Source organism: Scylla paramamosain, chromosome 17 (genome assembly GCF_035594125.1).
Source record: "Scylla paramamosain isolate STU-SP2022 chromosome 17, ASM3559412v1, whole genome shotgun sequence".
Classification (NCBI taxonomy): domain Eukaryota; kingdom Metazoa; phylum Arthropoda; class Malacostraca; order Decapoda; family Portunidae; genus Scylla; species Scylla paramamosain.
The window spans coordinates 18,127,561-18,138,695 of record NC_087167.1 but is presented as its reverse complement, the minus strand read 5'-3'; the positions used below and the strand labels follow the sequence as shown (position 1 = coordinate 18,138,695).

The following is an 11,135-nucleotide window of genomic DNA, read 5'->3' as shown; positions in this document are numbered from 1 at the left end:
ACATATTTTTACTGGTATTGTTTAATTATATAATTTTCAGATATATTGAAAGCAATGATGGTGTAGAAGACAAAATATCAGAAGTTTTCTACTCGGCTGTCTGTCAGTCTGTATGCAGAAAGAAGAAGAATTAAAAGGAATTCATATTTTAATATTTTCCTCCTTCATTGTAGGCACATTAAAACCAAGAATGGTGTAGAGAAAAACATATCACAAGTTTGAAAGGCCGGCGGTCTCTCAGTTAGCGTGCGGGAGGTAAACAAGCCGCCATGCCGCTGCCCGGCGCAAATTATCTGCCTTTTTTGGCGCTTGTATTGTGTGTGACTTCTCTCTGCGCCTCCAGGCTCAACGTGCCCAGAGTCCTGCTGCCTTACAACCACCACACGCCCACGAACTTCACCCTCAAAGTGTACAACGGAGGGTGTTACCAGTGGTGAGCCGGGCAGATTTGAATTTTGCGGGGGAGGGGGGGAGACGAGACAATAATTACATCTCATCTGTCTGTGTTCGCAGTATCGTACAAGATTTCCTATGTGCCCTGGACTGTGTTTACGTGTGTATGTGGGTGATATGCTTGCGTGTGTCTGTAGTGTGTCTTGCAATGTTTCATTAAGGTTGTGGTGGTGATGGTGGTGGTCCCCGTGGCACGTGCACCGCTTGTCAACACGTGCAGCTGCTGCTGCTGTCTTACTGTCCTTACTTGTTCCATATAGTCCTGTCTTTGTTTTGAATTTATTATTATATTTTATTTTATTCTTCTACTTTTTCTCATCTAGCCAAATCAAACTGGTGTTGGTGCTATTGCTATCTTCCTCTCCATACTTATTACTATCCTTTTTATTTAATTCTTGATGTATACCTGCTTGTATTTAATGTATTATTTAGATTTTTCATACAAGCTAATCTAACTGGTGTTGGTGCTTGTTCTGTGTCTCTTTTCTTTGCTTCTTTAGTACATTTCTCTCCCTCTTTCAAGTTTTTGGTGTGGGATACTTCATTGTATTTCATGTGTTGCCATTTATTTATTTTTATTTATGTATTTCTAGTCAAACCTAAACTGGTGTTGTTTTGGCTTCATGGTTCATTTGGTAGTATGATATTATCAGTTATCCGTGACTTTCATCTTACACAATCACTTACAATGTATGACAGAAAAATAGATATTTCTGGTTAATCTGAATATCATGTCTGTGTTACATACAAGCATGAAACGCATCATGGAGAAGGGTTCGGTGACCTTGCCGTAAATGTAAAAAAAGATTGGGGGCACGTGTCTAGTATAGCTGTAATAGCACTCGCAAGTGTGGAGAAATTCTGTATTTTCTAAGACCAGCGAGCTCTGCACCAGTCAAGAGTTGAAATGATTTTCTTTTGTTTATAACTGAGATTTGTGGGTAGTGGCATATTAGGATTTCATGGTATCTATACAGCTGATCTCTCCAGTCACACGCTGCCACTCGTGAGGCCATTCCTGAGGCCACCAATTACGACTTTCCACAGTAGGTTCAGTCACACTTTTCATTTGTTTTAGAGACGTGTCAGGCGTTCTGATAGAGGCTCACTGTCATTTATGGCTACCCAGTGGAGGGAGGTGAAGCAAACAGTGCCAGTGTTCAGCAGGAAAAGAACTCACTATGTGATTTAGCAACAGCAATGGTTAAGATGTGATATACAGACGTAAGGAAGAGGCTCCATGTATTTATTAAGGAAGCTATTAAACTGTACCCACCTTCATTGCCTTGAGAATCTCCACACCACCCCAGTAAGATATAACAGTATAATTTTTTAGGTCCCTCATTAGGTTGGGTTAGGTTAGATTAAGTTAAGTTATGCTAAGTCAGATTAGATTTAGTTAGGTTAACATCCTAGCCACGGGGGTGTCCAAGGGGGGGGGTGCAGCCCCATTGTCTAGGTTAGGTTATGCTAAGTTAGATTCCCATCTAAGCAGGAGTGGTCAAGGGGCTTGGATAGGTTACAGAAATTTGAAATATTAAGGTAAATTTCATTAGATTTTTTAATGCCCTTATTTCACTTACTTTTTCATTCCCCCCAAAAAAAAAGATTCCCCACAGGCCAAAAAGCTTGTTTGAGGGGTTATGGGGGGTTGGGGATGGAATGAAGGGGCAGACTTCTTATCAAGAAATACCAGGTCCCCCCCTCGTTCCCCCAACTCCCCCAAACCCCTTACACAAGCTTGGGGGCCTGAAAAAAATAAGTAAAATACGGGCATTAAAAATCTAAAAATTTACCTTAATATCTCGGATTTCCCTAACCTAGCATAATCTAACCTAATGAGGGACCTCAAAGATTATACCATTATGCCTTACCGGTCTGGTATGGAGATTTTCAGGACTCCCTCAATAAACACATGGAATCTCTTCGTTACGTCTGTATATCGCATCTTAACCATTGCTATTGCTAAATATCTCACGTAGTGACTTCTTTTCCTGCTAAACACTGGCACTGTTTGCTTCACCTCCCTCCACTGGGTAGCCATATTAACAAATGGCAGTGAGCCTCTATCAGAACGCCTGATGCGTCTCAAAAAACAAATGAAAAGTGTAACTGAACCTACCGTGGAAAGTCATAATTGGCGGGCTCAGGAATGGATTCACGAGTGGCAGTGCATGATTGGAGAGATCAGCTCTATAGGTAACATGAAGTCCTAATATACTGCTACCCACAAATCCCCCCAGAAAAGAAAATCATTTAATGTTTACTCTTGACTGGTGCAGAACTCACTGGACTTAGAGAATATCAAATTTCTCCACATTCTCAAGTGCCATTACAGCCACATGACCTGAATTTTTTTTACATTTATGACAAGGTCTCCGAACCTTCTATGTGACATGAATTTCATGCTTGTATGGAACATGGACGTGATGTCTAGATTAACCAAACAATAATAGTTAACTACCAGTACCAATGATGTTTTGTAAAGTTCAAGTTCTAGGTTGTTAGGTTACGTTAGGAAGGGAAATTTTACTTTTTTTTTTTTTTTTTTTTTTTTTTTTTTTTTCCCAACATCCTAGAGATCCCAGATTCCTACCAGATCTCTAACTTTTTTGTGGGTAGGGAGAGAGACATGGATGGGATGTGCATTTTGACATTTACCATTAAAATCAAATGATACACACAAAAAAAAAATCACAGTTTTCACTAATTTCCAAGATGTCAGTTTTGCTGTCATTTGAAATTAATAATTTCATACATGCTGATTTCTTAATTTGCTGGTATTTGACTTATCATCACAAGTTTCTTTGAGATGTTAATTTTTTTCTACTACCACTTGTAGGTGTAACAGCTTGATTCTCTCTCTCTCTCTCTCTCTCTCTCTCTCTCTCTCTCTCTCTCTCTCTCTCTCTCTCTCTCTCTCTCTCTCTCTCTCTCTCTCTCCCTCTCCTTCCCTCCCACATTATTGACCCCTTCCTTTCATCTCCAGGGAATGTTCACGGCAGGAGGTGGCACTGCTGGTGGGTTTGGAGGAGGATGGGTGTGCCAACGAGGTGGTGGTGTCAGCCATCAGCCGCTCACCCACTCGCCAGACAGCCATCATTCTTGCACAGGATTCAGGTGTGTAAAAGCTCATCCATTCAACCACATGCATCCCATTGCTCCCCACTCACTTCTGTAATCTCACCCATTTATTTTGAAATAGTATTTCTTAATCCTCTTAACCATCTACATATGTGTATGATTTCATTGCTTCATTTTTCAGCTTGTCTCTTCCCATCACCTTTCATAACCACCCTTGCCACCTCACATTTCCTCATTATTTTCCATTCACCCATGTGCATCCCTTCTCTTCCCACTCCAAACACTCACCCATCTCTGATTTCCTTGCTTCATTCTTCCACTCGTCTCTTCCCATTACTTTTCATAACCACTCTTCCCTCCTCACACTTCCTCTCTATTCTCCACTCACCCAAGCTGGTACCTCTACATCCCCAGGCAGTGGTGATGTGTTGCGTTGTGATGTGCTGGTGGACACCATTCACCACCTGGAAATCATCACTACCACACGAGAATTGTATGAGGAGGAGGCGCCCGAGGCCTTCGAGGTGCAAGCTTATGACAGCCAGGGTAAGGAGGGAGCTTTGGAGAGGAAGGGAAAGGAAGGACACAGAGGAGGGAGTAGAGAAAGAATGTTTGTAAATGAGAAGAATGATATAAAGAGGGAGAGGAGGAATAGAAATAAAAGAAAATGGCTTTATAATAGGAGGTATAAGAATATGTTTAAGAGGAAGGGGGTAAGGATGGTTGTAAAAGAGGAGAATGGATGTAAAAGAGGAGGAAGATAAAGAATGGGTATAAAAGAGGAGAAAAGAATATGAAAGAGGTAGAAAAGAAAGAAGGATGGGTATAAAATGTTTCTCTAATAGTGGTGAGAACAATGGTAATCTTCAATATTCCAGGCAACCAGTTCTCAACTCTGGAGGGCATGGAGATGATCTGGGAGCTGGAGACCCTCACAGGCCTGGAGTCATCAGCAGGACCACAGTCAGTACTGAGGTGAGTGTTCAGGGGTGGTGGTCAGTACTAGGATGAAGGGATGAATCCTTCAGAGGCACAGCACATGTACATCAGTTTGGCAGCAAAGAGAGGCAAGACTGAGGTAGTTTGGGCTTGTCAAAAGGAGAGATGAGAAGTATGTGGGAAGGAAGATGCTGGAGATGGATCTAACTGGCAAGAGAAAGAGAGGAAGACCTAAGAGAAGGTTTTATGGATGCAGTGAAAAATATGCTTGAAATAGGTGTGACTGAAGAAGGCAGACAAGACTGAGGACAGTGGAGAAGATAGATTCACTGTGGTGATCCCTGACAGGAGCTGCTGAAAGGAGGAAAATATAAGCTAAATAGCAAGGAAGGGTGAGGCCAGAGTTCCAATACTAAAAGTGTCCTTGATGCAATATATTTTAAATTTAGTTGACTGTCCCCATGTCCAGTTTTCTCACAGATATGAATATTTGAAGAGTTAGATATTATTTTTCGTTGTTGCAAAGACCAAGATAAATGGTACAAGTATGGTAAGGGTGTATTTATATGTACCTATTTTATTTTATTTGCATATTATAAAAAGGGATAACCTTGATAATGAATTGTCTCTAAAGATATGTGGAGATTTTTTTTAAATCTTGGTATGTGCTAGAGCTAGACAGAATGAGTTTTCTATTTCAGCTTCTACAAACACCACTACAATTACATACTTTACTACTACTACTACTACTATTATTACTACTACTACTACTACCACCACCACCACTACCACCACCACCACTACACCACCACCACTACCACCACTACTACTACTACTACTACTACTGTTTACCACTACTGCTAGTACTACTACTACTACTGCTGGTACCACCACCGCTACTACTATTACTACCACTACTACTACTACTACCACCAGTACCACTACTATTGTTACTACTACTACTAGTACTACTACCACTACTACCTACTATTATTACTACTACTTCTACTACTACTGCTGCTGCTGCTGCTGCTGCTGCTGCTGCTATTACTACTACTACTACTACTACTACTTACTACTTACTACTTACTACTACTGTTACCACCACCATATTACTGCTGCTACCCTACCACCACTACTATTACTATTACTACCACCACCGCTCGCTACCACTACTACCACTGTTATCTTTCATCACCTCAGCACCACTAACACCATCACTAAAACCACATCTGCCCCTACCACCAGGTTCATCACCTTTGAGGAGTCGCCCTACAGGGTACCGGCAGCCATCGCCCCACTGGAAAAGGTTGGGCGGACAGGCTACATGGTGCTGGTGGAGGGCCGGCAGACAGGCCTGGCCAAGCTGTCTGTCCGTCTGGCCCACACAGCGTACAAGGTGGGGGAGGGGAGTTCATAAGTTATCAGTTTTTATTTTTATTTATTTATTTATTTATTTATTTATTTATTTATTTATTTATTTATTTATTTATTTATTTATTTATTTATTTATATATATATATATATATATATATATATATATATATATATATATATATATATATATATATATATATATATATATATATATATATTTATTTATTTATTTATTTATTTATTTATATTTATTTACTTATGTACTTACTTATTTGTTTTTATTTCTTAGGGAAGGCTTTTTTCTCCATTGGTGGGCATTTTCTCTTATTTGACCCATATAGTGTTATTTTTTTATTTTTATTCAATTATTTATCTTTATTTCATTTTTAGTTAGTTATTTGGTTATTTATTGTATTTATTTATTTTTATTTGTTTAATTATATTTTATTTTCATTTATTTATTTATTTATTTATTTTTCTTATATATATATATATATATATATATATATATATATATATATATATATATATATATATATATATATATATATATTTATTTATTTATTTATTTATTTATTTATTTATTTATTTTATTTTATTTTATTTTATCTTATTTTATTCATTTTTGTTATTATTATTATTGGCCTATAGCACCAGTAAGAAATCTTTGCTGCAACTCTTTTCTTTTGGAGACTTACAAGGTCTTCTCCTTATACAATAATTATTGTTTTGTCATTTTGTTTATTTCTCTTCTAAGGTGTTTATTATATTGTATTTCATGATTTCCTCACATTCTCACTTTGCAGCACCTAGAGCCAGCCTCTGTGGAGCTGATGGTGGTGGCCAACCTGCTGCTAGACCCAGCTGACTCCTTTGTGCTGCCCCACACTCATATCCACTACACAGTGCACCAACTCAAGCAGGGACACCTTGCTCCCATCGATCTCAGGGCTTCCACATTCTATCTCCAGGTGGGCACAATGTGGATAGACATGATGTAAAATAGATTGTTTGGAAGAGGGATTAACATCTTATATTATGGTCATTTGGGTAACAAACACTAGATATACAATTGTTCATACAGAAGAGATCAAGCTTAAAAATATATGCCATTGTTATATTATGGCCATTTTTATGTTCTAATTGTTCTGTGCAGTAAGATAACACAATATAAAATGAAGAAAGACTTAAGAACAAATGAGAAAAGACTAATAGAGGAAAGAGAGACAAGAGATGAGAAGAGACAGGTTGGGGACGAGACTTTGATGTGTCCTTGTCACATAGCTACCCAGCCTGAAGCTTCTACTATATTATTTATCCCCACAGTCACTCATATTCCCCACATAAATTTCTTTACTTCCCCTTATCCATTTAATATGATTCTCACCCATTATTTAGTAAAGGAGTTGCTCTCGACAAATAATCAGTATTCATTTAGCCTCCCTAGTTAGATCATTAGAATTTTCAGAAGTAAAGTGTTTTGTTCATGTAAGACAATGTGGGGAGAAGAGAGTGCAGCGTGCAAGCATGTGGATGTATGTGTGTATGTATGTCACCACCCCATCCCTTCCTCTCTTGTACAACCCCAACCCCTTGTAGCAGAGTGGGAGAGAGTGTGGCACACTTTCCCATAGTCAGTCACTATCCAGCGCTTAGACAGAGCAGACATATTGAGACGTGCATTAATATCTGGCAGAAATTAAGGTGGGATACAGGTTAGTCAGGTCAGTTGCCTTAAGGGGTTAAATGAGTCATTACCAGCTGTACGCCCCAGCCTACTTACGTAGTATAGGAGTCTCCTTAGTAGCCTGCCAGAGAGGGTAGTTGTATATAACACACTCTCTACACAGAGAAATGACTCCTCAGCTGCGTGTGTGTGCGGGCCAAGCTCTTGTACGGGGAGTGTTCTGTGACTCGTGTGTTTGTGTGCACTCGCTTGTGGTCGTGTCTCTTGCTAGTGAGTTTGTGTTAAATGCTAATGTTGGTTGATGCTGATCAGCCACAGAGGACTTCAGTGAATAGGGGTGTAGTGAACTTTACTCCCTCCTCAGGCCCTGACAAGGCATGTATAGGCGGTAGTAAACAACACTTCTTGACTTGAGGCTGTAACACACTGTTGGACAGTGGGAGGATTTGTTACTGAGGGCGGTTGTCCAGCTGGGTTTTATACCTAAACCATATATATGTTATTGAATGTTATAATTGTTTCTTCCTGGACATGGTTGTTGATCCTTTCACAACTGTGGGAATTAATTATTGTTAGAGTATTTCCTTTGTGTCGGTGGGTAAAACAGACTGGTGATCTCATTAGTGTGACCTGGCATTATGACCATTGTTAAGGGTGCATGAGTCCAAAGTGGACCTTGTAACCCATATTAAGCCCTGCACTCAGTCACGTATGCAGCAACTAAGGGGAAGTTAGTCTTGGTTCGGCAGCTTTGTGAAGGGGCTGAAAACTGGTCATGACATAATATTGCGTCTGTAATAAAGTGCATTGCTTGTTCACACCAAGTCATTTTAAGTCATCTTTTGTAATGATACTTGGTAGATAGAAGAAAGGATCCATTTCTTATACTATGGTGATTTTTATGTTGTTATAATGTTGTGTGTGTGTGTGTTTATATATATATATATATATATATATATATATATATATATATATATATATATATATATATATATATATATATATATATATATATATATATATATATATATATATATATATATATATATATATTACTGTTTGTCACAGAATAATGTTTGATGTTTCAGATCTGCATTTGTTTTTTTCATTTCTTATTATTTAAACACAATTTGCTGCATTCCATTACTTTTAAGCCATCAGTTAGTGAATACTTGTAAAGTTAAGGCATGTTTTTAATTCCTGGCAACAATATGCAATGCAGAATTCTCATCTGCACTTGTCCATACCTTTACTTCACAGGTTGCTGACACCAGCATAGCAGAGCTGGAGGAGGATGGCACTACTGTGCTTGCCAAGACTCTCGGCACCACACAGGTAATAAGAACATGATGAAATCAGGGAAGCTGCAAAAAACTGTTAGATCTACATGGGGCAGTCCCAGTATGAAACTTGCCCACCAGTTTTCACTATCATCCTCATCCACAATATTTGTCTGATCTTTTAAAGTTCCCTAATGACTTAGCACCAACAATCTGATTACTGAGACTAATCCATTCAGCTACCACTATTTGAGAAACAGTTCCATCCTTTTATATATATATATATATATATATATATATATATATATATATATATATATATATATATATATATATATATATATATATATATATATATATATATATATATATAAAGGAAACATTTCTCTCACAATTCCCTTCCATCACACACTTGTCTCTCCTTCCAGGTGGTGTTGGGGGGCAGCCACCTGGTCTCCTCACAACTGGTGAGGCAGCCGGCTGCCAACTTGCATGTGGTGGAGCCCTCTCACTTAGCCATCTCCATCCGGCCCCACAACAACCCGGCCCTCACCCTTGGCCGCCCCTACAGCTTTATTGTGACAGTCCATGATGTGGCACACAACCAGATCTTCCTACCTGATGTGAGTGTGGTTGTGGGAGGGAGAGAGAGAGAGAGAGAGAGAGAGAGAGAGAGAGAGAGAGAGAGATTACACTGAAAGATCTATTATTTAAACTGAGTACTTTTCTTGAAACAATGAACTGTCAGTGAGAGAGAGAGAGAGAGGGCTCATATATAATTTCCTTTTACCTATTCAGTATCAATTTTTTCCTTCCCCATTTGTAGATGGTTATAATCTGTTGTTTTCTTCCTCATTCTCTTCCTTTTATGTTGTCATTCTCTCAAAGTTCATATGTAATTTTCTCCCTCCCATTTACTATCAACTCAAGTCTTCCTCACTTGCAGAATGTTTTCTTCCTCATTATAGTCAGCTCTGCTTTCTCTTTCCTTCCTCCCACAAAACATAATTTTCTTCCTTACTCACATTGGCTCTGCATTCTCTTCCCTTTCCCCAACAGAATATAATTATCCAGACCACAGTTCCTGAAGAGTACTTCCAAACAGAGTTTGCCACCCGCAACGGTTCCTACATTCATGGTACTCCCATTGCTACCGGCAAGACTACAGTCACAGTAAGTCCCACTGAGAGCACCAAAGCCAGTTGTTTTATGTATTAGGGAGAGCAACCAAGGGCAAAAAAGTCACCAGAAAACTCCCAATTCTCACTGTACCTCTCTCTCCTTCAGGCTGTGCTGTCTGCAGTGGAGGTCGGGGATGAGGTGATGGAGATCAGCCCGCCTCTCACAGCCACACAAGACATTGAGATCTTTGAGCCAGTGGTGGTGGTGCCACCCATCACTGTGCTGCCTTGGGACCCAGTCACTCGCCCCCTCTACTCTGTCAACCTTACAGTAAGTAGTGCAGGAGGAAGAGGAGGAAGTTGATAAGTTTTATTTCTACATATTTAATTAGTGATCATTTCAGTTGATTTGAGTTTTCATTCTTTTTTTATTTATAATGTTTTTTTGAATTTCTTGCTTTATTTAAATTTTGTCAGTAAATGTGGAGATAAGAGACCAGAAATATATTTCAGTATCTATTTCATTGTTAGGTAATTTAAGCAGCTTTTATTTTGACCACAGTCCTATTTTGATTAAATTTGATTAGAAAATACTGGGATAAGGAACAAGAAATTAATTTTAGCATTTATTTCATAGTCAGACAGTTTCATTAACAGCATTCTAATCTGTTCATTGTATACCTTGTGGACTTATTTACATACTGATTTTCCCCTCAGGCAAGGGGAGGATCAGGCAGCATTGGGTGGAGCAGTAGTGACACTGAGGTGGTGGTGGTGACCCATGGTGGTGTTTGCAGGACTCGAGGTCTTGGGTCAGCCACCATTACTGCCGCCATGACTGCCAACCCACACAACAAGGACTCAGCCCAAGTAAGGTTGGCAGGCACAGTAAACATTTGAAGTGATTGTCTGTCAGGGGAGATTAAGTTCACTAGTCATTCATTAGTTTTGTTTTGTGTAAGAAAAGATTTAGTGTACTTGCTGCACCTTTTTTGTCTTCCATCACACAGATACCTGTATCTCCCATTATGACTAGCCACTCCTTTATCCCACATCAGCTCCACTCCTGTGGTCTACTGTTCACTCCACAAGCACACACACACTGAAGCCTCCCCTTTTATATATATATATATATATATATATATATATATATATATATATATATATATATATATATATATATATATATATATA

At 38.9% G+C, this 11,135-nt stretch overlaps 1 protein-coding gene across 1 annotated transcript in view; it reads left to right on the top strand.

Annotated features, from left to right (window-relative positions):
- Positions 1-231: 231 nt before the first annotated feature.
- The window catches only part of LOC135108549 (nuclear pore membrane glycoprotein 210-like), a 43,921-nt gene continuing 33,017 nt past the window's right edge, over positions 232-11,135 (top strand). Inside the window, exons 1-11 of the mRNA XM_064019667.1 lie at positions 232-433; positions 3,443-3,573; positions 3,952-4,083; positions 4,416-4,512; positions 5,725-5,875; positions 6,660-6,824; positions 8,801-8,875; positions 9,249-9,443; positions 9,880-9,993; positions 10,108-10,272; positions 10,659-10,811. Coding sequence (XP_063875737.1) covers positions 270-433; positions 3,443-3,573; positions 3,952-4,083; positions 4,416-4,512; positions 5,725-5,875; positions 6,660-6,824; positions 8,801-8,875; positions 9,249-9,443; positions 9,880-9,993; positions 10,108-10,272; positions 10,659-10,811 — 1,542 coding nt within the window. The 5' untranslated portion in view covers positions 232-269. The remainder of the gene's footprint in view (positions 434-3,442; positions 3,574-3,951; positions 4,084-4,415; positions 4,513-5,724; positions 5,876-6,659; positions 6,825-8,800; positions 8,876-9,248; positions 9,444-9,879; positions 9,994-10,107; positions 10,273-10,658; positions 10,812-11,135) is intronic.